The following is a 25,843-nucleotide window of genomic DNA, read 5'->3' as shown; positions in this document are numbered from 1 at the left end:
ACGACATAGTTCACGTGCTACCGGAAGGCATACTAAATCCTTATGCAGGTGATACCTTAATGTTACTAGACAACCTGAATCTCAAGAATTTAGTTCAAATCGCGAATAACTATCTGGAATAAACTAATACTTGGCTGGAAGCCACCGGCTTAAAAATAAAAATCCAAAACAGAATTTATAATCTTTGCTAACCAGGGGAAAATTATAGATGAATCAATGTGTCGTAATAATCACTGACGCAACACTAAGGAGAGTCTATAAGCATAAATATCTAGGGATATATTTTGACAATAAACTAAGTTGGGATGATCATGTTAAACACATCTGTAAAATCTTAGCCAATTCCTGTTCTATGATAAGTCTCTGTAGAAATATCTTCCCTCGGCACACCCTCATTGACTTTTACTACAGTTTCTTCTACCCATTTTTAATATATGGGGCAATGGCATGAGGAAACACGACACAACATAATCTAAACAACAATAATGTGCTACAAAAATGAGTATTAAGGTTTCCCAACAAAACCGCTGTTTCCAAAATAATCTTTTATGAATATCTACCAAGTGATAGACTACTCTTACTTGTTATTCATTTATAAAACTATAACCTCAGAAACAAATGTATTATTTAATCATAACGTACTAACCCAAAGAACTAGACATTTTAACTAAATAACAGTGCGAAAATGTAATACCTCAAAAAAACAAACCACTGTATTTTACGAATGTAGGACATAATCCCCCCTGGACATAATCCCCCGGACATAATCCCCCCATTAGAGAAGAAAAGGACATAATCCCCTCAGGTAGGAGACAAAATCCCCCGGACAATTTCCCCCGAATGGATGATGAAGACAAAATACCCCCAGCCCTAGGACAAATTCCCCCCAGCCCCAAGACAAATTCCCCCCAGCCCCAAGACAAATTCCCCCCAGCCCCAGGACAAATTCCCCCCAACAAATGTAAAAAATAACATTTTGGAAAAGGCATACCCTTGTTGGTCGCTAATATATTTTGGAAAAGGTGGCAGCTAATTAATAGGAGAATATTTTGGAAAAGGTGGCAGCTAATTAATAGGAGAATATTTTGGAAAAGGTGGCAGCTAATTAATAGGAGAATATTTTGGAAAAGGTGCCAGCTAATTAATAGGAGAATATTTTGGAAAAAGTGCCAGCTAAATAATAGGAGAATATTTTGGAAAAGGTGCCAGCTAATTAATAGGAGAATATTTTGGAAAAGGTGCCAGCTAATTAATAGGAGAATATTTTGGAAAAGGTGCCAGCTAAATAATAGGAGAATATTTTGGAAAAAGTGCCAGCTAATTAATAGGAGAATATTTTGGAAAAGGTGCCAGCTAATTAATAGGAGAATATTTTGGAAAAGGTGCCAGCTAATTAATAGGAGAATATTTTGGAAAAGGTGCCAGCTAATTAATAGGAGAATATTTTGGAAAAGGTGCCAGCTAATTAATAGGAGAATATTTTGGAAAAGGTGCCAGCTAATTAATAGGAAAATATTTTGGAAAAGGTGCCAGCTAATTAATTAACTACGCCACCAGATCGCTGAGGCTTCCAGTGTTTTAGATAATATTGATATTGTATTTTTTATTGTCGGGGGATTATGACCGGGGAATTTGTCTAGAGCGTGGGGGATTTTGTCTAGAGGGTGGGTAGATTTTGTCTAGAGGGTGGGGGATTTTGTCTAGAGGGTGGGGGGATTTTGTCTAGAGGGTGGGGGGATTTTGTACTCTTAACTACGATGGGGGGAAAATGACCGGGGGATTTTGTCTTGAGAGAGGGGGGATTTTGTACGTTATTAAAAATGGGGGATTATGACCGGGGGTCTTTTGTCTTGGGGGTATTTAGTCCGTATACCGTATTTTACAACTGCATTAAGAAGTACAACACGGTCTATCAAGATATTCAGAACTACAAAAATGTTGCTACAACCAAACGATATCTTAAAAACGTAATTTTAGAAAATAATTTATAGAATGCTGTTCAGGTGGATCGTTTAAATTAATTTTTCTTGTTTACTTTTAAAGGGAGGCAAGGGATGATTAATGTAAACAATGTTAATTTTTTTATTTATTTATTTCTCTTATTATTTTGTTTGTTTGATTTAATTGATAACATATCATACCAGTGAGGGCTATAAATCGCAGTCGACTTTGCCCTCTTTCCACAGCCCTATGTAAAAATATTATCTAAATAAACACAATTGAATTCAATTGAAGTGCTGGTATAATCTTAACAAAAAAGTTAGTCCTAATGATGATCGTGGAAAACAAGAAATGGAACACTATCCATATCAATCGTTCATCGGCACATTATTAATTCTCGCACAACGAACGCGCCCAGATATTTTATTTTCGGTCATCAATTTAACTCAAACCCAGGTTATGTACATTGGAATAGGCTCTGTCAATTGACACGATATGTTATATAGACCGCAGAATACAGCATACGATACGGAGAACAAGCAAGGATGCAACTTGAAGCATTCCCAGATAGCGATTGAGGTTCAGACAAAGATACCCGTAAACGGACCTGCGGATATGTATGGTTCGTCACCGATTTCTTAGAGATCACATAAACAAAAATCGGTTTCATTATCTACAATGGAGGCGGATTATGTCGCATTATCGGAAACAGAGAAAGAAAGATTATGGTTACAACCAGTATTAGAAGAACTGTCGAAAGATTTTGCAGTTCAATTTGAAAAGACATTGATTTATTGCGACAATCAATCCGCATTGTATTTTGCACAAAATGCGGTGGAAAATAACCGATCGAAACTTATTGATATCAAATATCATTTTCTTCGTGATAACCTCGAAAAAGAAAAATTCGACTTAAAGTACGTGTCCACAAAGAACAATCTTGCGTATATTTTTACGAAAATTTTAAATAAGATTAACTTTCAGCATTGTGTTGAGTTATTAAAGTTAAAAAATAATGATGTTATTCAACAATGTTAAATATTCTTGTTTATGCCAAAGAGGGGGCGATTTTTTAGTGATATATGTTAAGACTTTGTCATAAGGAACAGAATTGAACTGAAGTGACCTATGAAAACCTTCCCCCTCCCGTTAGTCTTGGCTTATGAGGAGCTATAGTTATTTTTATTAGTCAGTCGGTTTCCCTCTCTTATAAGGTATGGTTGACAATCTAGAGCTGCTTTCTCTTGCATTTAATATGATTCTTATTAAATTTAAATGATACTTAACAATACAATACCTTAAATTCATTAACATTTTCCAAACCACATAAAACAACTATATAAATTTTCATACTTCCTTATCCATTCCCTTACCAAAATAGACGCTCCCATTTAGAGACTCGTAACTGTTATTTTGTTTCCCATACAGATGTCTACGTACCTAACTCTCCAAACCCTTACAGAACTTATGTCCAATTTACATGAAAAAACGTTGCTTTAAAACAAAAAGTAAACGCGGCGTCTACACTTTCCCAAACGACAACGAACTATACGTGACGGAATCGAAACATTTTAATCATGATGATTTGATCAACAACTTACTTGTCTACTGCCTGGAACACCCAATTGAACATTGGTCAGATTTATTAAAAATAAATACGGGGTGTAACCCAAAGAAAGGCTGGGGATGGGTCGTCCAGAAATGTCTCCATGACAAGAAAATGATAGTATGAATTTTTACTTAATAAATGTAACTTATATGATTTAGATAATAATATATTAAAAGCCTTCATATTCTTTTTTTTTATTCAGAAAGGACAAAAACTATAAAACAAATGGGGAGAATATTTTACAGGAAAAAAATAATAAACATTTTCAAGCGATAATATCCTCTTTTTTGTAAAAATATGCGGTAAGTTTTCCTAAATTGTAATAAATTCTACCAATTTCGTTAAACAAAAATAGTGGATAAAAAATCATAAAATATTTCATTTCTATTAGTCTTCTGAATCACAAATAACACAACATGAAATAATTTTAGATTTTCAGTTAACACGGATGAAGAAGACTCTATTGAAGAAAATTTTGAAATTCAAAACAACGAAAATGATCCAATAAACATGGAAAATTTCAATTATCACATAACGACAGAAACCATTAACCAAAAAATATACTCCACATTAGAGGAACTAGAAGTAAGATCGGTTTTTGTACAGCACCTTAAAAGTCTCTATATTAAAATAAACTCATATTTGAAAGGTATTAAATAAAAATAAGCTCAACCTAGAAGAGCAGCTGAAAAAATTGACTACACAAATTAATGAAACGGAAAAAAATCAAATACTTGCGTATTCAAAAAAAAAAGAAAAAAGAAAAATAGAAAAATTAACCAAATAATGTTCAACATAATTGGAGAGGAAAAGTAATTTGAAAAAAACCGAAAAACTTTTGGACCTTGCGGTAGAAAATTTAAAGATATCTGAAAGGAACAACGTTCCATTTAAACAAATTTGATGCATTTTGTGGCCACCTTTTATGTGTCAATATGATAATACTTTTCATATAAGGTAAGTTGCGTAATTTTTTAAAAACTTTAAAAATATTACGAAATTTCAGTAGCATGCATCTTAAAATCTCCTGTTTTGCGCAAGACTCAGCTATGAACTGTTCTTAGTGTTGCCTAACACTTTCTTAACTAACAATCTCTTGTTAGTCTCATGATAGACCTCTTCTAAGACTTATAAGTAAAAACCAATAAACGCGTATTAGCGCCCTAGACACAGGGCTTTGGGCATTGTCCAGTAAAATTTTAAAATTTGCATCTACGGATTTAAAATCTGCACTTGTTTTTAGGAAACGTCCCACGAAGGTTGTAAAATTGTTCAATTTGGTGTTAAAAGTGTCATGTGTGAATTTCATGATAATACTTGTAAGTTATGAATTTTTAATGTAAACTTTGAACTATATTAGAAAACAATCCTATACAGCTAAAGTCCCCTCCTGTGTGAGCGCGGCGCACGGGCTTTGCATGGGCGTCGTTGGTTGGGCAGTAGAGGAACGCCTCCGGCCCCTCCGAGAAATTCAATCCTCAATCCTCATTTCTGTCTGAAACCTTGGTGCAACAAACGATGAATCCCATTTTAATATTTTTCCTCATTTTTTTTTCTCTACCCTTAGATGTCCCAAAAAAATTAACTAGTTTAAACCCCTTCTTGATAAAAACGCTCGGAGAAAAGTGGTTTGCATCCCAAACAGCCCAGGGACCCTATTCTCTAACTGCATTTGGATCGTTCCTAATCCAAATCATTTGGATTTGGGATCGATTCACCTCCAAATGACTCTAAACGGTATTCTGTAACTCCAAATCCCTTTTCATTTGGTTCAAACCCTATCCAAACATTTGGCAAGCCAAATGGCCGGCCAAATCGTCATTTGGATAGCTCTTTTCCCCATTTTCACCACGTTTGCGGCCGCACACTTTTTTAAAGGGAAACAAATTTGAGAAAGGGTCCTTTTTCGTTGTCATTTCCATATTTTTTGAGGATTTGCTCATGAATGGATTTTAAATATAATATAAAGTAGGTTTCAAGCTTTAATATAAGACTAATTTCATAATTTTTCACCTTTTTATTGTCCCACAATCTATTTCGAAACTTGGCACTTTTTTTAAGGCGGTGAAATTGCGCTAAGCCTTGGCTTACCGTTAATTTTTGCCATTTAAAAAAATGTTTACCTCTCGTTGCCCGTTACTTCGCCTTCTCGTATCGTCGTATTTTTAAAGTTTAGACTTTGAAAGTAGTGCTTTGTTTTTCTTAAATATTACTTAATTGTCTAAAATTTCAATATAATAATTGCGTTGAAGGGACGCGCCTTGCATTTGAATTTCGTTCCCTCAACATTACCCCCTTTGACGGGTTGTTTTCGCCCTCTATTTTTATTCCGTCGCTTCCGCCCCTGAAACAGCTGTAGACAGCTGTTTTAGGGGCTGTAGTGGGCTAGTAGCTTGTTTTATTTACAAAAAATGTACGCGTTCAATGCGTCGCTTTTGCATTTTTATGATTTTAATCATGGTGCGGGTCGAGGTTTACGAATTCATCGTGTTTTAGGCAAAGTGTTCCAGTGGTTTAGAAAGGCCAGGGAGAATCGACACTGGTCTGTAGTTGGCCATGACCGTTTTGTCGCCTTTCTTGTAGATTGGAACCACCTTGGCTTCCTTCCATGCAGCTGGGTATCGACTTGTTAAGAAGGAGATGTTTATAATTTTTGCTGCAAAAGGCGAGATTAGGCCTGCCACAGGCTTAATGAACTTTATCGTTATAAAGTCTAAAAATTCGAGGATAAATTCTTCAGATACCGGAAAACACTGATCTTGTCAACTTCCTGGAAGTTGAACATGGCGTTATCCGTAGCTTGCTTTGATTCTCGAGGGTTAAAGGTGTTTGAAAACAGCGTTTCAGAAGCGGTAAAAAATTCGTTGAAATTTGAGGCTACTTCCAGGCTATCGGTGACGGTTTTTTCTTTAGATTTGATAGCATTGATGGATTTCTTCTTGGAATTCAGGAATGGCTTGAGGACGCGCCAAGCCTGGCTGGTTCTTTCCGTCCCTAATTTTATATTTTTATGAAAATAGTTCCGTCTCTCGAACCTAACATGTCGGTCGCTGTGTTTCTGTACTTACTATAGAGATCATCGAAGGATCAAAAGCCGAATTTCCGACTTCTCCGATGGTATACGTCACAAAGGTGCACGGTATGCTTTACCTCTGGTGTAAGCCACGGAGGATCGTTAGTACTGAATCTTCTAGTGACCAGAGGAGCGTGTTTATTTAGAGTGCTGATTATAGTGGAGCGAAGAATCTCAACTCCGGTATCAACATCGTTAAAAGTGGATAGTTCAATATCAAGTCTATTTTTAACATCTTTGATAAATGAGTCCGAATTCATCAACCTGTAGCTTCTAACTTTTAAAAGTGTTTTCTGGACCTTGAAGCATTTTCGTTTGTGGACACATAGAATCATGTCATGGTCTGAGATTCCAAGAGGGATGTTTGTTGCCAAGGAGATACGGGTCACGTCTTTTGAATAGATATGGTCCATTAAGGTACATAAGGTTAGCGTTACTCTCGTTGGTTTCTTAATCTTTTGCTCAAAGCCGAAGTTAGCCGATTTTAGACTCTGGATATTGGTATTAGCAGAGGCAGAAGTAATATAAGAAACCTCCCTACGGGAGGGAAGTATACAAGACGCCATAGGCATAACGTTAAAACACGCGAGACATCCTCGAACCGCCAAATACCATATTCAGACACTATTGCTCATGGACAAGGTACGGTAGATCTTAGTCCTTTGATATGGTCGTTGGAAAAAGCGCTTCAAACTCGTGTAGTCTGCTTAGCCGTCTGTCGTAAAGAAATAGAAGATTCCTGATTTTGTTAATAAATATTCACATACAATTATTTCGAAACGAAAATCTAGTTTGTTGTGAAGCCAAGAAGATGAAAATTATGAATACAAGAATCCAATTTCGAGATTGATAATAACACCATTTTAAAATCTATCTATGTATAGTGTTAAGCTAGGTTCTCACTTGACCGAAAATGACGACCGAAAACTTTAGCGCTGCGTCAAAAAATTGAGTTTTACGCAGGCCTTCGACGGCAAGATTTTAGTTCGGTTCACACATACGACCGAATTCCGACAGAAATGGGCGGTCGACCGGTAGTCGCGTGACACGAGTTGAAATTGGGACTCGGAGCCAGAATAACTTAAGCCTTGGCCTTCGATTTTCCCTTGATGGTATCTTAATTTGGGAGCTTACTTCTACCAAATGAAGGTCAGAGAGATTCAAAATACAAACACGACAAGAGCGACTCGCAATCTAATCCAATTTGAGAATTCAGACTCAAAAGTTCGTTACATGCAAATGTGGCAATGGCGACTGACTAGTTAAAAAAAACCTCGAAGCGGCGATGAAAAACTCCCCTATTATGACGTCAACAGAAGCTTCATCCCGAAACGAATTTTGATTGGTTATGAAAATAATTTTACGTCGGCCTCTGCGTCAAAATTAGAACACAAATTCTGTCCGACCGAAAGCTGTTTCGGTCGCGTTCTGCGGAAGATGTTTTACCGCAGAGGTACTTACGCAGTGTTTCCGTCGTGTTTTCGGTCAAGTGGGAACTAAGCTTTAGTCATATACCTTGGCAAGGTAAGGGTTTTATTCAAATTTCATGCAAAGACCTATGAAAATCCTATAATCGAGTCACTGCCTGTTTATTAATGATTGATTATCATCAAAATCTAAAAATACTGCATGAATTATTTCATTGGAAATGTTTAAAATTACAATGCATCTGTGAAATTGACATAACTTAAGCAGCCGACGCAATCGCGACATCAGATAATGTATTCCTACGCTTTACGCGGCCCGGGCCTATTTTTTAAACTTTATTTACTGCCGTATAAGTGCGCAGGGACATTCGCGGTACGAGGATGTATCGGGAAATATTCGCCTTTGTATACTTTCCTCCCGAAGGGAGGTTTCTTATATTACTTTTGGCAGAGGCAAGCAGGTTTGTATTGAAGTCGCCCAGAATTATTATTTCGCGATTGTGCTTGTCAGCATTCAGAGATTCTACTTGGACTTTAAGATCTTCGAAGCAGTTACCATAATTCCCGTTAGGGGGAGGTAGCATATACCGATAACTAAATGTTTAAAATTCTTCTCAGGAATAGCAAACCATGCGGATTCTAGGTGGGAATCGACCGTATCTGATCCTGTATTCGTGGTTAACGGGATGGTTAATATTTCTTCCCGAGTGTATATACAAATACCGCCCCCCTGTTTTTGTCGTTTTCTGTCCAGTCTTTGACAGGCATATTCAGGAATTTCTAAAGTGGAATCCAAAGTACGATCTGCCAACCATGTCTCTGTAAGGCCGAGAATGTCTATTGAGTATTTCCCTAGGATGTACTGAACATCGGTAATGTGGCGAGGAAGGCTTCGAATATTTAAATGAGCCACTTTAAGGCCTTTTGGGGAGATAAGTTCCAGGCTGTTCGTTAGTCAAGCCGAATGAGTTTGAGTCGTTTGGAATCTTCCACCAGTATTTTTCCAGCGGCTTTATGTAAACAAAAAGAACCTTGCTACTCCAATTGGCTTTGGCCAGTTTAATAGGTCCAATATTATATGATCGTATTTCCTATTGCTTTCAAATTAGAAGGTGCTATACCTTGATGGGTTTGTTTCGTTGACCGGTTTTATGTCAAGACGGTCCACTCCGAGATCCGTTAAATGGTTCCTTAGGTCGTCCTCTGTCTGGGATTTGTGACATCTAGATATAACAAATTTCGAATTTGGCGCGAAAGAAAGTTCAATGGCAGAAGGGTGGTCATTCGTACCCCAGGTCTTCTTTTTGTCGGTAGACCCTAGCCTCATACACGATACACCAGCAGGATATAGTTGGGGATCACTTATGGTCGGGGTGCTAGATGGGCAGCCGGATGCAAAAAAAAATTGTACAGACAAGTTATAAACTAATTGAATAAATTAAATGAGCCCACACTTAACAGTACATTGTCAAAGCTTAAAAGTAAAATTTATGGCAAATAATATCAATTATAAAGAGGGCAAAGTAGTTAAGATAATTAAGAGCTATTTTAGCATCAAAGTACGGCTTAAACCGATTTTAGACAAATTTAAAATAAAGTTAATTCCGTAATGCATTTGTTAAATAGTTTTTTATATAGGCATATATGCTAATGTGTCTCTTAACCTTAAGTATCACCTCCCAGTACCAATAAAATCCTCGAAACTCATTTGAAACAGAAAGACTATTAAAAGTACGTCTAGCATAATTGAAAAAATATAAAAAATAAGGTCATAAATAAAATTGCACTGTCAAAGCTTAATCAAGAAATTTATGGCGATTAATATCGTTCATAAAGAGAGTAAAGTAATTGAGATACTTAAGAGCTATATTAGCAGCAATTTTCAGCGAGGGGCTAGTCACTTAAATAATTAAGTGTACAAAACCGTAAAAATCGATCATTTGATTTCTAGAATTCTTGGATAATCATAAGTAATCATAATCATTTTTGTGGGTAATCAAAGGTAATTTATAAATCTCCGATAACTTTATCCCGCATAAGCTTTCATCTAACTTTGAAAAACTCTATCAAAATCGATTACTTGCAAAATGAATTTCGCGTAGGATTAAGCCTATTTTGCGAAGATGTTCTAACGTAAAATTGAAAGTTTTGGTTTTTAAAAACTCGAATAAAAACATCTAATCGAACTGTTTCGTGACGGACTATTATCACGTTTGAAGGTAAGATAAAGTGATTCGAAAGAAGACACAAATTTGATCGAATGTGTCGGTGTGCTTAGGATAAACTAAAAACTCCATATCACGTTTTACGAATTAAATGTATTGAACTTTAAATAAAATTATATTCACATTTATTTAATATACGTAACTTTAACAAAGTATATACAAAATATATCAGTTCAACCAGTTTAATCGGGAAGAATAAAATCCATTTTCCCTCTGTCGGTGTGTTCGAGAGTCTTTTAAATAAAAAGGTATCCTAATCTCGAAGAATGTTAAGTAAATAAAAAACAATAAAATTCACTAAGGATTGTAATATATTAATCAGCTTTTAAGAATCTTGACGACATCGATAGAGGAATAAATGGATTCGGTTCATCAGGATTAGACTGATTACAGAGTGGTCACACCATGAATTCTGTTGTTCTTATTATAGAATGTGAGAATGATAAGCATATATTATGTTTAAAATACTTGTGCACATATTTATAAAGATTTAAATTCGAAAATGATTCAAAATAAAGAATTAGATTTGTAAATTTTTACAGCACGTTTTAAGGGCTTATAATTAAATAAAATCTGTACATTAAGTTTTCCAATGTATTTGTTGCACCAAAATGAATAAGAATCATTTTAAATATAAATAACAGTCTATGAAACTTTTTTTTAGAGCGCATTTCTATACGAAAACGATTCTAAGCATTTTTAAAGATTGCTTTTAGAGTTTTCTGTGTTAAAAGAAGACGAGGAGAAACTTACACTACTCTTTCAATAGAAACTAATCCCCAGAAATTTTACCCAGTGAAATAAAATTCCCTGACTTTAACCTGACTTTGCTGAAAATTTTAAAATTCCCTGACTTTTCCAGTTTTTCCCTGACCCAAAGCAACCCTGGTTTAGATGTACCATTATTACCAACATGGTATTTTACATAGGGGAATATAAATCAAATACCATACATTTTAAATTATGTTTATTTTTTTTTACATGGGGAAACGACTTTCAGGAGTCACGCATAAACAATAAAACGGGGGAAAATAGTGACGTCCGGAAAAGAACGGTCAAACTGTTGTAGAGAGCAAAGATTTAGAACATATTGTTGAATCAACCATTTTAATAGATGAATTAAATCCTTAACAGGTTTCTTTATGAAATTCCCTTCTATCAATTTGAAAAACACTAACTATCACCACCACCCCACTTATTTATTCTTCAAATAATAAAAAGATTTTAACACACGAAAAAATAAATAACATACCAATTTAGTAGTTTAGCGGATACCAACTCTCGGTACCAGAACACATATATACTACATCATTTTTGATGTAGTAAATGCTTCCTCGGTAATAGTGACATCTACTATTCATACAATAGAAGACTACCGAGGAAGCATCACATGTGCTCTGATACCCGCGACACCGTAGAGCATTTTTGCCACAATACATACAATGTGGGGGATTAAACGCCACCGGAAGCTGGGCATACCCGTCCATCCATAGTCGATGATAGTCCCAACAACTGAAATTAACATAGTTCAAAATTATGTTAAAATTCAAATTATGCTGATGATATGATTAATATTAATACGGATGTTCGTGTTATAGAAATCTGAAACTTACGACCAGACTATGGGATCAATCTCGTCATCCTCATCCTCATCTGATATCGGCGTGTCCTCCATAAACCCCTCGTCCACACTCCAAACAACAGTTACGAACTGTGGCGGTCTAAAATAATTATTAAATACTCATAAACTTATCCCGAACTCAAGTTGCAAATTTGATCTGAAATTCTTTACCACCCCAAAAATATTAACTATTTAAATTTTAAATAAAGTCATACCACACGAAAGTATTACGTATTATATTTTAAATTAACTCATTCCATGTTAAATTATTAACTGTTATAATTTAGATTTATTTACAAGTAGACTTTTGGGATTAGATTTTCCGCAATAAGTTGAACGGGACGGTCTGGATGAGCGTCATTGTAAGGACAGGGTGTATCCATGGCGACAGGGCATTGTAGAGGTTTGGCGGCGTTTAAGTGATATCGACGTTCAAAAATTTAAGATAAAGTCCATATTAAGACGAAAATTATGATGATGGTGATATGTGCAGTCATTTTTATAACTAGTTTAACGTTTTTTTCTAAAATTTCAAATATCCTTAGGGATTTTAATATTTAAAATTTTAAAAATTTTTAAATTTTTTCAAAAAGTTGAAATATATACAATTCGTTAAGTCTCTAGCCCAGGCCCTACGAAGTGTTATTCTTATGAATATATCTATAAACTTATGTTATAATCTAGTCAAACCAATGATATCACAATAGGTGCAGCTATTTTCATTACGTATTCTCTTGGCGCGAAATAATCTCTTTCTTTATAAGCGTTACTACGTGACTTTAGTCTTAAGCCTCATTTTCATTAAAGCTAGAAAAAGTCTAGCTGCGGGTTTTTGAAAGCGCGCGAGAAAAGTAAAAACGCCCGCTGGCTAGATGTCGCGTTTAGCGTTCGCTTGCCGCTTTAGCGTACTCTTTTTCATAGAAGCGTGAACTTGCCGTTACCATAGCAACGTCCCGGTTGTGACGTTGTTGCACGGTAAAATAAAAATGGCCGCTCAATCGAAGGCAAGACGAGATCTTCTTCTGAGGAAAGTATTTATAATGAACTGGGTGTATTTAAAATACAAAAGAAGACGTAGATATAAAACTAAAAGATGGTGGATTCATCCCATTTTAATAAATAGGAAAAAAGAGGGCTATTTCGAAACCATGGTAAGATTATTTATTAATTTCAAACGCAGCATAGACCAAGGCTTATCGGTTTAAATGAAACTGAATTTTAATATTTCATTTTAGATGAATTGTTAGTCTATGATTGGTCAAATTTGAAACCACGTGACCCTCTAGACGCGTGCTCGCTTCTCTTCAGCGAGAAATATCTGTTCAAAGCTGATACGATTGTAGCGCGAGTTTACCGCTTTAGCAATGAATTTTCTCGCTTAATATAGTAGTTGTAGCTTCAATGAAAATATTCACGCTATAGCGAAAGCGAGTTTTTTCGCGAGCGTTTGCGCTTTCGCTTGAAATTTTAACGCTACCCGCTTCAATGAAACTGAGGCTTTACAGGCTATAATTTTCTGTCTCTCAAGATAGACTCATTGCAGAGGAACGCTAGGAAGCGATAAAATTAGCGCCGTCTCTCTTTTTCTCTCGTTGTTTCTGCTAGAGAGGAGTGTACTGTATATTATCAATCGCATAATACAGGAAAATATTTATGTTTCGTAAAATTTAGTAGCACTCTGACCCGGGCAATAATGTCAATCGGGATAATACTAGAAGGAGGCAATAGAAGAGGGATGACATTCTTTAACCTCTTGATACTTCTAGTTATGTAACATGCTTCTTCCCAGGCTCACTTTTTTGGTTTTTTCTTCCTGCTCATCAAAATTAAGATGAGCACTTTACCGCGGTATGAATTCTATAACTGTTGGGTACTAAATCCTCAATAGTCAAACCCCAAATCTGGGCTTGACGTGGGTCCAAACAGGAAATAGTTAAACCCCAAGACGGTAATTATAAGGAAGCTATTTATTGATTCAAATTTATTGATTTTGGGAGGAATCGTGTTACAATTACCCCCGCTCTGTGATACACGTCCTTCGAAAAAAAATGTTATACACTTCTGGTAATATACAGTACACTCCTCTCTAGCAGAAACAACGAGAGAAAAAGAGAGACGGCGTTAATTTTATCGCTTCCTAGCGTTCCTCTGTAATGAGTCTATCTTGAGAGACAGAAAATTATAGCCTGTAAGACTAAAGTCATGTAGTAACGCTTATAAAGAAAGAGATTATTTCGCGCCAAGAGAATACGTAATGAAAATAGCAGCACCTATTGTGAAATCATTGGTTTGACTAGATTATAACATAAGTTTATAGATATATTCATAAGAATAACACTTCGTAGGGCTAGAGACTTAACGAATTGTATATATTTCAACTTTTTGAAAAAATTTAAAAATTTTTAAAATTTTAAATATTAAAATCCCTAAAGATATTTGAAATTTTAGAAAAAAAGTTAAACTAGTTATAAAAATGACTGCACATATCACCATCATCATAATTTTCGTCTTAATATGGACTTTAACTTATATTTTTGAACGTCGATATCACTTAAACGCCGCCAAACCTCTACAATGCCCTGTCGCCATGGATACACCCTGTCCTTACAATGACGCTCATCCAGACCGTCCCGTTCAACTTATTGCGGAAAATCTAATCCCCCAAATCTACTTGTAAATAAATCTAAAATATAACAGTTAATAATTTAACATGGAATGAGTTAATTTAAAATATAATACGTAATACTTTCGTGTGGTATGACTTTATTTAAAATTTAAATAGTTAATATTTTTGGGGTGGTAAAGAATTTCAGATCAAATTTGCAACTTGAGTTCGGGATAAGTTTATGAGTATTTAATAATTATTTTAGACCGCCACAGTTCGTAACTGTTGTTTGGAGTGTGGACGAGGGGTTTATGGAGGACACGCCGATATCAGATGAGGATGAGGATGACGAGATTGATCCCATAGTCTGGTCGTAAGTTTCAGATTTCTATAACACGATCATCCGTATTAATATTCATCATATCATCAGCATAATTTGAATTTGAATTTTAACACAATTTTGAACTATGTTTATTTTTCTAATTTCAGTTGTTGGGACTATCATCGACTATGGATGGACGGGTATGCCCAGCTTCCGGTGGCGTTTAATCCCCCACATTGTATGCATTGTGGCAAAAATGCTCTACGGTGTCGCGGGTATCAGAGCACATGTGATGCTTCCTCGGTAGTCTTCTATTGTATGAATAGTAGATGTCACTATTAATGAGGAAGCATTTACTACATCAAAAATGATGTAGTAAATATGTGTTCTGGTACCGAGAGTTGGTATCCGCTAAACTACTAAATTGGTATGTTAATTATTTTTTCATGTCTTAAAATCTTTTTATTATTTGAAGAATAAATAAGTGGGGTGGTGGTAATAGTTAGTGTTTTTCAAATTGATAGAAGGGAATTTCATAAAGAAACCTGTTAAGGATTTAATTCATCTATTAAAATGGTTGATTCAACAATATGTTCTAAATCTTTGCTCTCTACAACAGTTTGACCGTTGTTTTCCGGACGTCTCTATTTTCCCCCGTTTTATTGTTTATGCGTGACTCCTGAAAGTCGTTTCCCCACGTAAAAAAAAAATAAACATAATTTAAAATGTATGGTATTTGATTTATATTCCCCTATGTAAAATACCATGTTGATAATCATGGTACATCTAAACCAGGGTTGCTATGGGTCAGGGAAAAACTGGAAAAGTCAGGGAATTTTAAAATTTTCAGCAAAGTCAGGTTAAAGTCAGGGAATTTCATTTCACTGGGTAAAATTTCTGGGGATTAGTTTCAATTGAAAGAGTAGTGTCCTCGTCTTCTTTTAACACAGAAAACTCTAAAAGCAATCTTTAAAAATGCTTAGAATCGTTTTCGTATAGAAATGCGCTCTAAAAAAGTTTCATAGACTGTTATTTATATTTAAAATGATTCTTATTCATTTTGGTGCAACATATACATTGGAAAACTTAATGTACAGATTTTATTTAATTATAAGCCCTTAAAACGTGCTGTAAAAATTTACACTTTCGGCCTAAAGGTCATGGAAAATCTCAGAAAAAGGTCAGGGAAAACCTGGAAAAGTCAGGGAATTTGGTTCTGAAAATTCCGTGGCAACCCTGTAAACCCAATATTTATTTTTTAATTGTTATTATTTTTCCAGTTTGTGTTGAAATTCTAGTAGGTCGTAACCTAGTTGCTTTATCTACTTCATATTGATTTAAAGCCTTATCCTTGTCTCATGTGGCTGAAGATTTCTTGAACTTTTCGGAAATAGATTAAGTGATTATTTACAAATCTAATTCTTTATTTTGAATCATTTTCGAATTTAAATCTTTATAAATATATGCACAAGTATTTTAAACATAATATATGCTTATCATTCTCACATTCTATAATAAGAACAACAGAATTCATGGTGTGACCACTCTGTAATCAGTCTAATCCTGATGAACCGAATCCATTTATTCCTCTATCGATGTCGTCAAGATTCTTAAAAGCTGATTAATTTATTACAATCCTTAGTGAATTTTATTGTTTTTTATTTACTTAACATTCTTCAAGATTAGGATACCTTTTTATTCATAAGACTCTCGAACACACCGACAGAGGGAAAATGGATTTTATTCTTCCCGATTAAACTGGTTGAACTGATATATTTTGTATATACTTTGTTAAAGTTACGTATATTAAATAAATGTGAATATAATTTTATTTAAAGTTCAATACATTTAATTCGTAATATGAATTCCTTATATAGAGTCGTATCAAAAAACGTGATATGGAGTTTTTAGTTTATCCTAAGCACACCGACACATTCGATCAAATTTGTGTCTTCTTTCGAATCACTTTATCTTATCTTCAAACGTGATAATAGTCCGTCACGAAACAGTTCGATTAGACGTTTTTATTCGAGTTTTTATAAACCAAAACTTTCAATTTTACGTTAGAACATCTTCGCAAAATAGGCTAAATCCTACGCGAAATTCATTTTGCAAGTAATCGATTTTGATAGAGTTTTTCAAAGTTAGATGAAAGCTTATGCGGGATAAAGTTATCGGAGATTTCTAAATTACCTTTGATTACCCACAAAAATGATTATGATTACTTATGATTATCCAAGAATTCTAGAAATCAAATGATCGATTTTTACGGTTTTGTACACTTAATTATTTAAGTGACTAGCCCCTCGCTGAAAATTGCTGCTAATATAGCTCTTAAGTATCTCAATTACTTTACTCTCTTTATGAACGATATTAATCGCCATAAATTTCTTGATTAAGCTTTGACAGTGCAATTTTATTTATGACCTTATTTTTTATATTTTTTCAATTATGCTAGACGTACTTTTAATAGTCTTTCTGTTTCAAATGAGTTTCGAGGATTTTATTGGTACTGGGAGGTGATACTTAAGGTTAAGAGACACATTAGCATATATGCCTATATAAAAAACAATTTAACAAATGCATTACGGAATTAACTTTATTTTAAATTTGTCTAAAATCGGTTTAAGCCGTACTTTGATGCTAAAATAGCTCTTAATTATCTTAACTACTTTGCCCTCTTTATAATTGATATTATTTGCCATAAATTTTACTTTTAAGCTTTGACAATGTACTGTTAAGTGTGGGCTCATTTAATTTATTCAATTAGTTTATAACTTGTCTGTACAATCTTTTTTTTGCATCCGGCTACCCATCTAGCACCCCGAACATAAGTGATCCCCAACTATGGCCTGCTGGTGTATCGTGTATGAGGCTAGGGTCTACCGACAAAAAGAAGACCTGGGGTACGAATGACCACCCTGCTCTGCACCACACATTCTTGATTCAAATTAAATGTCTCGAGTTTGCGAGGCGCGGACTAGGAACGCCCTTCTACAATCGTAATAATAATCGAGGGTGACTAATGTTTGAGTCCTGTTTTTTCTCCTTACAACAGGATTAAAATACTAGTTAGTCTGTTAACTTTATATTTGATTCTCTTAAAGCTAAAAAACTTTATATGCTCCCCTTTTTAACGCCATTGTATCGTCCTAATAATTTAATCAACAATATGGAGGCGACTAGCTATTAGCTTGGCGTAAAACACAAATATTGGAAATTAACTATCGCCTATCGTCACGAGGCTCCTTTGCTCTACTCTTTTGCCGCACCAAAAATATTTCTCGCCGACAAACAGTTTTGGTTACTAAAAACAACTACAGCAGAATGTTTGAATTAGTGATATTGGTTGTAATTAAACGGGTAGCTATTTGAAATGAAAAAACAGGACTCGTAGGAACTCATGAGTGGATATGGACAAAGAGAATTGACCTTAACATTATGGGGTTCCAAATAAAGCAACCGCTGTAGCGTCTCCCGAATCCAAGTAATTTTAAATTACTTTATTATGTAGCTAGTTTATATGTTTAGACCCTCAATGTAATTAATCGTATCACCAAATCTTTTCTCCTCTTCTTTGCAGCCTCTAGAAAGCGCATCTCTAAATTCTTCTCTCTCTTTATCTGGAGCTACGAGACAGCGGAAATTACAGCGTATCGTCAAATTATTTTCTCTCTTTCTTTGCCGCCACGTAGAAAAACGTCGAACACTGATCGCGGTTTTTTTAGTGCTTTTTTTGATTGTGGCAAGATGTAGGATTAAACGCGGGTACTATCTATATATTTACTTGAATTGCTTAAAAATGTATTTCATTTATTTTTGTTTTTAAATATTAAATGTCTTGGTTTTTTTAACTAGTGTTGTACTTTTATTTAGACTTATTATTTTTATAGCAATCTTAAACCGCAATGCAAAATTCCCATCTAGGAAGAATACAGTCAAACGGAGGAAATGGCACGCTGAAAGGTAGGTCCGGTCAACCTTAAAACGCCTCGGTTATCGCAAAGAAAACCCTTTCTTTTTATCCAAGGACCTATTGACAACTTTTAGGAGAGCCTCTGTTTATTTTAATAAAGACACAAGGAAAGGTTGATATACCCTTATTAAAAAGCCTCAAAAAAAGACGGGCTTGGAACATCTACATGTCTGATTAAACAATGACACTCTCCGCGTGGGCGACAAACTCGGGCGAGTTTTCCGTTTACACAAACTTGCACAACCCAACAGTAAATATTTTCTATTTAAATTTTTCGTTTTTCACTCTTTAAAGGTGACAAAACGATTGTTCCGTCCCCTTGCGGTTGGGCGCCTTTTTTTTGGATTTTATGTCCAACTTTTGGCTTACATTTTATTAGGGCGGTTTAACTTATCTCGAAGAAGGTTTTTCCCCGTCTAAATGACGGGGAAAGAAACCTTCTTCTCCGAACACTGGTTTCTAGCGGCGAATACGAAGCACAACCAAAATAGTGGGAAAATTGTAAAATTCTAAAGACGGGCGAGCCTAGACAGGCCCTGGCTGGTTTGGACCAATTAAATGGACTACTTTTCATTATTGGCATAGCCAAAGGGGGAATAGCACTCTGGAAGTTACGGCTAGGTATTTGTTAGCCCCAAAGCTATTTTATACATTAAAGGGTTGTTGATGTTTCAATGGCTTTGCCAGAATTTGAACCCACCTCCTCTGGGCTATTATTAACGCTTCACAAATTTTATTATTTTGTAATAAATTTTTTGTATTTATTTGTTACTTAAATTATTACAACTTAGGACTAAAAATATATTTTTTTTAAATTTTTATTATTTATTTAACTTTCTACATTTTAGGAGGGCGGGTTTAACTTAACTCGAAGAAGGTTTTTCGTGGAAAGAAACCCCTTCAACAAACACTGGTTTCTAGCGGCGAATACGTAACACAATCAAAATTGGCGGGAAAATTTAAACAGCAACATTCTGAAGACGGGCGAGCCTCGGCTGGCCCTGGCTTGTTTTTACTTGTTTGGGCCTATTAAATGGATGACGGCAATTAAGAGTAGAGTCAAGGGCGGACAATAGCACACTGAAAGGCAGGGATTGAACTTGTTTGGGTTTATACTACCCCTTAAATGGGAAACGCCCATTTATAGTGAAAGGTGGCATAGTACCACGCTGGAAGGCAGGGTTCCAACTTGTTTAGGGCTGTTCGTGAACGACCCCCTATACAGCAACGAACCCAGGCTGGTCCGGGCTTGTTTTGATTGTTTAAATGGACCATGGCTCGTTGGGTAAAGGCCCGGTTTACTGTTGCGGTAACCAAATGGTGACGAGTTCGAATCCTGGCGAAGCCATCGAATCATTGACAATCTTAAGAAACACTGCGTTTATTTTCATCAAGACAGCGAAATACTCTTGGTAAGCCTTTGCAAGACATGTTTTAAATTTATGTTTTTATTTAACTTTGGCTTACATCGCTGGAGGGCGGGTTTGACTTATCTCGAAGAAGGTTTTTTCCCCATCTTAGCTGGATAAGGTAAGATTTTTATATAGGGTGTCAACATATCTGGGGTGGATGATGTCATGGCGGCCATCTTGGATCCATGCATATTTTTGGGGTGGCGGCCATCTTGGATCCTTGCATATTTGTATAGTCCTTACTACTAGCGTATTCAGCTTCCAGTATTTCTTGAACTTTTTGAACTTTGAATAAGTCTGCCAAAGACGCGTTTTCATCATCATCCATTGCCGTTCCTACGAATTCTCCATTTCTCGAATTCCAGATCATTTTTCCAATAATTTTAACTTCATCGAATATCAGTGCGCCTTCTTTGGGAGGATTTTTGAACTCAGGATGGTTTTTTGAATGCTCCTCAAACCTCTTGACCTCATTTTTAAGATGAATTAAGTCAATCCCAGCTTTACTGGGTATTTCACGAATTTTTCTTCTTAATGTATGACAACTTGGTAGATTTAAAATTTCAAAGGAGCGAAACCTTTCATAGGCTGCAGGTGAGCAGGCATACACAGCTTTGCAAAGCCTATAGGTTAAGGGGCTCCATCGATTGCCTTTTGATCCAGTGGTACACCTTTCTTGATCTTTTTGGAAGTCGTTTTCGGTACGACCTTTACTATTGGCCTTTCAAGCCTTTTTCAACGCTAATCCCATGAGCTTGTTTTTTTCATCGCTTGTTCGAATATGTTTTGTAACTCTTCCTGGCCATTTAAATTTATGTCATCAACAATAGCCCTCATTTGTTTATCCTGAGCAGTGCTGAGTTCCAAGCTTTTCTCTCGCAGCTTCCTCTCTAGATGTTTAATTTTATGGTTTAACGATGACCTATTTCGTTTGCATTTGACCAGCCGATTTCGCTTCGATCTTGGGGTCAAGACACTTATTCTACACCTTGATTGAACCAACTGCCTCTTTAATTTGGTTTTAGGAGTGACTTGAGCCTGCTTCTTTTGGCAATCTCTAATGTACCTAAATAGTAAATAATGATTCTTAATACAAATAACTTTCATACCTTCAGTTCCAACCGAATCCCTAATTAAGAATATATACCATTTTAAAATGCGGCAACCATTACACTGATAAATGTTGTCCCGAATCTTCTCCTTTGACGCATTGATAGGATGAACAAACCACACTGAGCATTTTTGAGATTGATACCTTTCAAAAGGATAATCAACTTTCTCTAAATTTTTGGTATTTTCCAAACCAACACATTCTTCCTATATAACAGGAATTGCAATTTATTATATTTAAGGGAAATTTAGCTTTCACAAAAGATATATAAGTTTAAGAATTGATATGCTACCTTTGCTATTCCAGGGCAAAAATCTCGTTTGTTCGTTAACGTGGCCAAAGAATTATTAACAACGTCTACATTTAGACGCTGATTTTCAAAATTGAAAAAGGTTTCTTCCGTGACTTTCTTGAAAAGTGTTTTAACATAGAGTTTCCCATCAGATGAAAACCTTAACCGTGATGGTTCCAAAAAGAAGGATGGTGTCATTTCCAATAATCCCTTTTCAAGCGAAACCTCAAGGAAATCGAACCGGCCGTCGTATGTTTTTGAAAGTGAAAAACAAATATCAACTATATATAAAGAAATTAATTAATTAGATAATCACTTTAACAATATTCTATAGCTCATCAATACGCCTACTTGGCTTTAGGTTTTCCAAAAATGATTTAATAGCCAATATGGCAGCGGGTAACGTGGCTTTTTCTTCTACAACTATCGCTTCTTCCGTTACCTCTAAAGCTGGTTTCTTACAGGGATAATCTTCATCAATGGTACCACATTGTTTATCAACAAATGTCTTTCTTTTTCGGGAATTTGAAAAGCTGTTTATTTCATCCCATTTATCAGGTGCAACGATAAACCCAAATATCTCCGTTTGACTTTCTTTATTCACATTTATTCCTTTAGCAACTATTTTTGGGCGGTCGTTTGTTGTTTTGGAATGCGGCAAAACAACAGCCATTGACCCTGGTTTGGTCGTTTTTTCATTAATAACGGTCTTGTTCTTACAATCACAACAAATAGACCGTCTCCCTTTCACAATGCTGTCGTACAAATCACTCCTTGCAAAGGCTTGAATACCGATCTCTTTCTTACCGCCAAAAGAAATCCCAAAATGGCATTGGGTTGACTGGTTTTTGGTAGGCATTGCATCTAACTCGGCTTTAGATTTAGTACGCGGCATTTTAATATAACGTTTGTCATTAACTAGTCTTCACTAAAAATATAGTTTCAAACAGTTCACCTATCAACCGAAACGAGTTTGAATTTAACTTTGAAAGTCTAAGCACACAAGAAAGACTTCTCCAAAGACGCGATAAATAGCAGACGTACATAAAGCAAAGAACTATTTTTTCAAGCCTTATAACGACCCGTTTCAGTGCTAAGGCTATTTGGATAACTCTTCCGCCGACTCTTCAAGGGGGGGATGGAACGTTTCTAGAGGGCTAAAGGGGGTTCCTCATATTACAGGTCCAATTCGAGATTTTAAGTGCCACCCTTTCTACTCTATCCCCTTTTGGTTTCACCAGCTTATTAGAGCAATCACTTGAGGTTTCTTTTAACTTATTACCAAAGGATGGTGAAAACAGTGAAACTAGTCGAAATTTTCATGTGAAGAGAATTTCTACTGGAGTAACGTCCATCATTAAGACGGAATACAGATTAAACGCATATTGCAGAGATAAACTGAATCTTGTAGAACCTGTCGATTACACCCTTGAAACTAGAAAAGTCAATAATATGATTTTTAGGGATACCCTCAGCTATGTTCCTGTTATAGAAATTCTTAAGCATCTAATAGCTCATGATGACGTCTGGAATGAGTATTTGAAGGGGACAGATAAGAACAAAAAATATATGGTGGATTATCACGACGGTTCTATTTGTCAAAGTCACCCATTGTTTGGATCGGACGAAAATATATTGAGAATACATTTGTATTTGGATGAGGTGGAAGTTGTTAACCCACTTGGGTCTAAGAGAGGGAAGCACAAAATTTGTTTGATTTACTACGCAATTGGAAATTTTGGCCCCTCTTACCGAAGCAAATTAAGCAGTGAAAATTTAGCCATGGTTATTAAATACCCAATCTTGAACAAATATGGTTATAGCAAATGTTTATAGCCTTTACTGGAAGATCTGGAGACTTTGCAAACTCAAGGCTTTCAAACAAGAAATAGAACAATTAAAGAGGCACTGGCTACCATTTCGGGAGACAACTTGTCTAGTCATGGTGTGGGTGGATTTCTTCAATCATTTCTTCCGGAAGGATATGTAGGTTCTGTATGACAAAGAAGGAACATTTATCTGAGAAATTCGATGAAAATAGATGATTATTAGAAGTGAGGCTATTCATAATTACCATCTAGAAGCAATTTGCGAAAATACGGACAACATTTCAACGTACGGTGTGAAAAGCTCTTCCCCATTTGCTGTTCTACGACATTTCGAAGTAACAAAATCCCTGCCCCCAGATATAATGCACGATTTCTATGAGGGTGTCGTGCCAAGAGTTTTAAAACTATGTATAAGACACATGATAAATGAAAATTATATTACTTTGGATGATATAAATTCAAAACTAGAAAGTTTTCCTTTGGGAAAACTAAACGTTAAAAATCGAAGCACTCTTATAACAAGGGCCTTCTTTTCGGAACAGGAACCCTTGTTGGCACAGCTTCGCAAAAAAATGTCTTTTAACATTTTTCCCACTTATGTTCGGTTCTTACATTCCAAGTGACGACAAACATTGGATTTTATTACTGACGTTAGTCGAAATTGGAGAAATTATCTTAGCCCCTGTAGTTAAAAGAGATGATTTAATATATGATTTTAACCATATGTTTAAGGAAATTCGATATTAGCCCCGCAATTGAACGATATTAGTTTGACACATCTTACGCCTTACCTCTTGGGACTTGCCATACTGGTTTATTAAAAGTAAGGGCACAGCCTCCAGCTGGGTTACTAGGCATTCCATCTCGTCAATAGAATAAGCAACCTTCCTTAATTTAGGTGCCATTGCTCGTACATATAAATATTAACGCTAGAATATATCAGAAATGTATTGGCTAACGAATAAACAGATTATCAATTTATTTATGTATATTTTATTTATTCATTTCACAATTTGGTCGGTAAGCCTGCGACGTGAATATCCATAAAGAAGACGAAATTAAGATTAAAATTTTAAATATTTCTATAGTACATGGTTACATTTATTCAACAATTTGGTCGGTAAGCCTACGACGTGAACATCCATAAAGAAGATGAAATTAAGATTAGCATTTTAAATATTAGTATAGTACATGGTTACATTGATTTAACCCTTTGGTCGGAAGACTACGACGTGAACATCCACATAGGAGAAGAAATTATGATTCACATTTTAAAAATTACTGTAGTACATGGTTACATTTATTTAACAATTTGGTCGGTAAGCCTACGATGTGAACATAAAGAAGACGATATTAAGATTAACATTTTCATTATTTCTGTAGTACATGGTTACATTTATTTAACAATTTGGTCGGTAAGCCTACGATGTGAACATAAAGAAGACGATATTAAGATTAACATTTTCATTATTACTGTAGTACATGGTTACAATAAACATTACCTTGGTTGTCAAACGTTGTCTGGAGTCACGTGCAATGATCAAAAACAAATTCCAAGTCCGAGATTATAGGGGGTTCAGGCACTAGATGGCGCAGAATACCTTAAAAGCTAGGTCAAAGGTTATTGCACTGACCTTTCACAGTAAATTACACTTTTAACTGACCTTGCACGCAAATATAGTTCCGATTGCGTGGGAAACTGAACTGAACCAGAATCAGGTTTTTCTTCCTCTTCTCAAAATCCAACCGCAACCGTTATGTGAAAACGGGTTATAACCACCATCGCCAATTAAAAGGCTCAAGTTTGATTTGGATTGACCAATGAGCGAGCTTAGGAGAGGTAGCAGGAGATTTCTTTGGCAGCTGAATTCGGCCGCTGATAACTAAATACAAGTTTTTGAAAGATCGGCTCCCTAACACTAGTGGTTATGTAAGTGAAGTATTATTTATAGGCTTATCAGGTGCGTGCCAAAGTTTTTAATTGAAGTGGGGGCTTTGCCCCACTTTCACCTCTTCCTGAGTTTTATTATAATTTTAATATTTATAATTACACAAAGTTAAATTAAAAATTAAACGTTTCTAAACAAGGACACATGGATGAATTCACTGAAAATGAAATTTCGGCATGAGAGGATGCAAATGGGTAATTTAGACGTTGTACGAGTTATGAAGGAGAAGTATTCTAATAAAAGAGAACGAAGTATTGAATCCAGCGCGGAGAAACAGACAAAAACGAAACTGAATAGGTCTGGCCGCCCAGCCGTAAGTAAATTTTTAGGTTCAGAGAGGGCTTGTTTTTAAATCTTGTAAATAGGACAAGCGTCAATTATCATCATAAAATGTTAAATACATCACTGCATAGCGCGTGGGTGGGGGCAAAACCGGTGTGATAAGTACATT

The 25,843-nt window shown here is 35.6% G+C and overlaps 2 protein-coding genes and 1 long non-coding RNA gene across 3 annotated transcripts; 1 reads left to right on the top strand and 2 right to left on the bottom strand.

Annotated features, from left to right (window-relative positions):
* Window positions 1-6,176: 6,176 nt before the first annotated feature.
* Window positions 6,177-9,130, bottom strand: LOC149662854 (uncharacterized). Its single transcript, XR_016368676.1, has 3 exons — window positions 8,493-9,130; window positions 6,619-7,114; window positions 6,177-6,544 (listed from the first exon to the last, which is right to left on the bottom strand). It is a non-coding gene; the product is annotated as an uncharacterized LOC149662854 (long non-coding RNA).
* Window positions 9,131-10,594: 1,464 nt separating this feature from the next.
* Window positions 10,595-12,431, bottom strand: LOC149662853 (uncharacterized). Its single transcript, XM_089842377.1, has 4 exons — window positions 12,194-12,431; window positions 11,889-11,996; window positions 11,528-11,787; window positions 10,595-11,430 (listed from the first exon to the last, which is right to left on the bottom strand). The coding sequence occupies exons 1-3, from the start codon at window positions 12,277-12,279 to the stop codon at window positions 11,532-11,534; spliced, it is 450 nt and encodes a 149-aa protein (XP_089698503.1). The 5' UTR covers window positions 12,280-12,431; the 3' UTR covers window positions 10,595-11,430; window positions 11,528-11,531.
* Window positions 12,432-13,475: 1,044 nt separating this feature from the next.
* On the top strand, window positions 13,476-15,231 carry LOC149662852 (uncharacterized). The gene is made up of 3 exons (XM_089842376.1): window positions 13,476-14,569; window positions 14,767-14,874; window positions 14,991-15,231. The coding sequence occupies exons 1-3, from the start codon at window positions 14,370-14,372 to the stop codon at window positions 15,163-15,165; spliced, it is 483 nt and encodes a 160-aa protein (XP_089698502.1). The 5' UTR covers window positions 13,476-14,369; the 3' UTR covers window positions 15,166-15,231.
* The last annotated feature ends 10,612 nt before the right edge of the window (window positions 15,232-25,843 follow it).

Source organism: Phalangium opilio, unplaced genomic scaffold (assembly GCF_054372755.1).
Source record: "Phalangium opilio isolate 3A_F unplaced genomic scaffold, DU_Popi_V2 ptg000063l_1, whole genome shotgun sequence".
Taxonomy (NCBI): Eukaryota; Metazoa; Arthropoda; class Arachnida; order Opiliones; family Phalangiidae; genus Phalangium; species Phalangium opilio.
The sequence above is the reverse complement of the archived record's forward strand: the minus strand, read 5'-3'. Positions and strand labels throughout refer to the sequence as shown.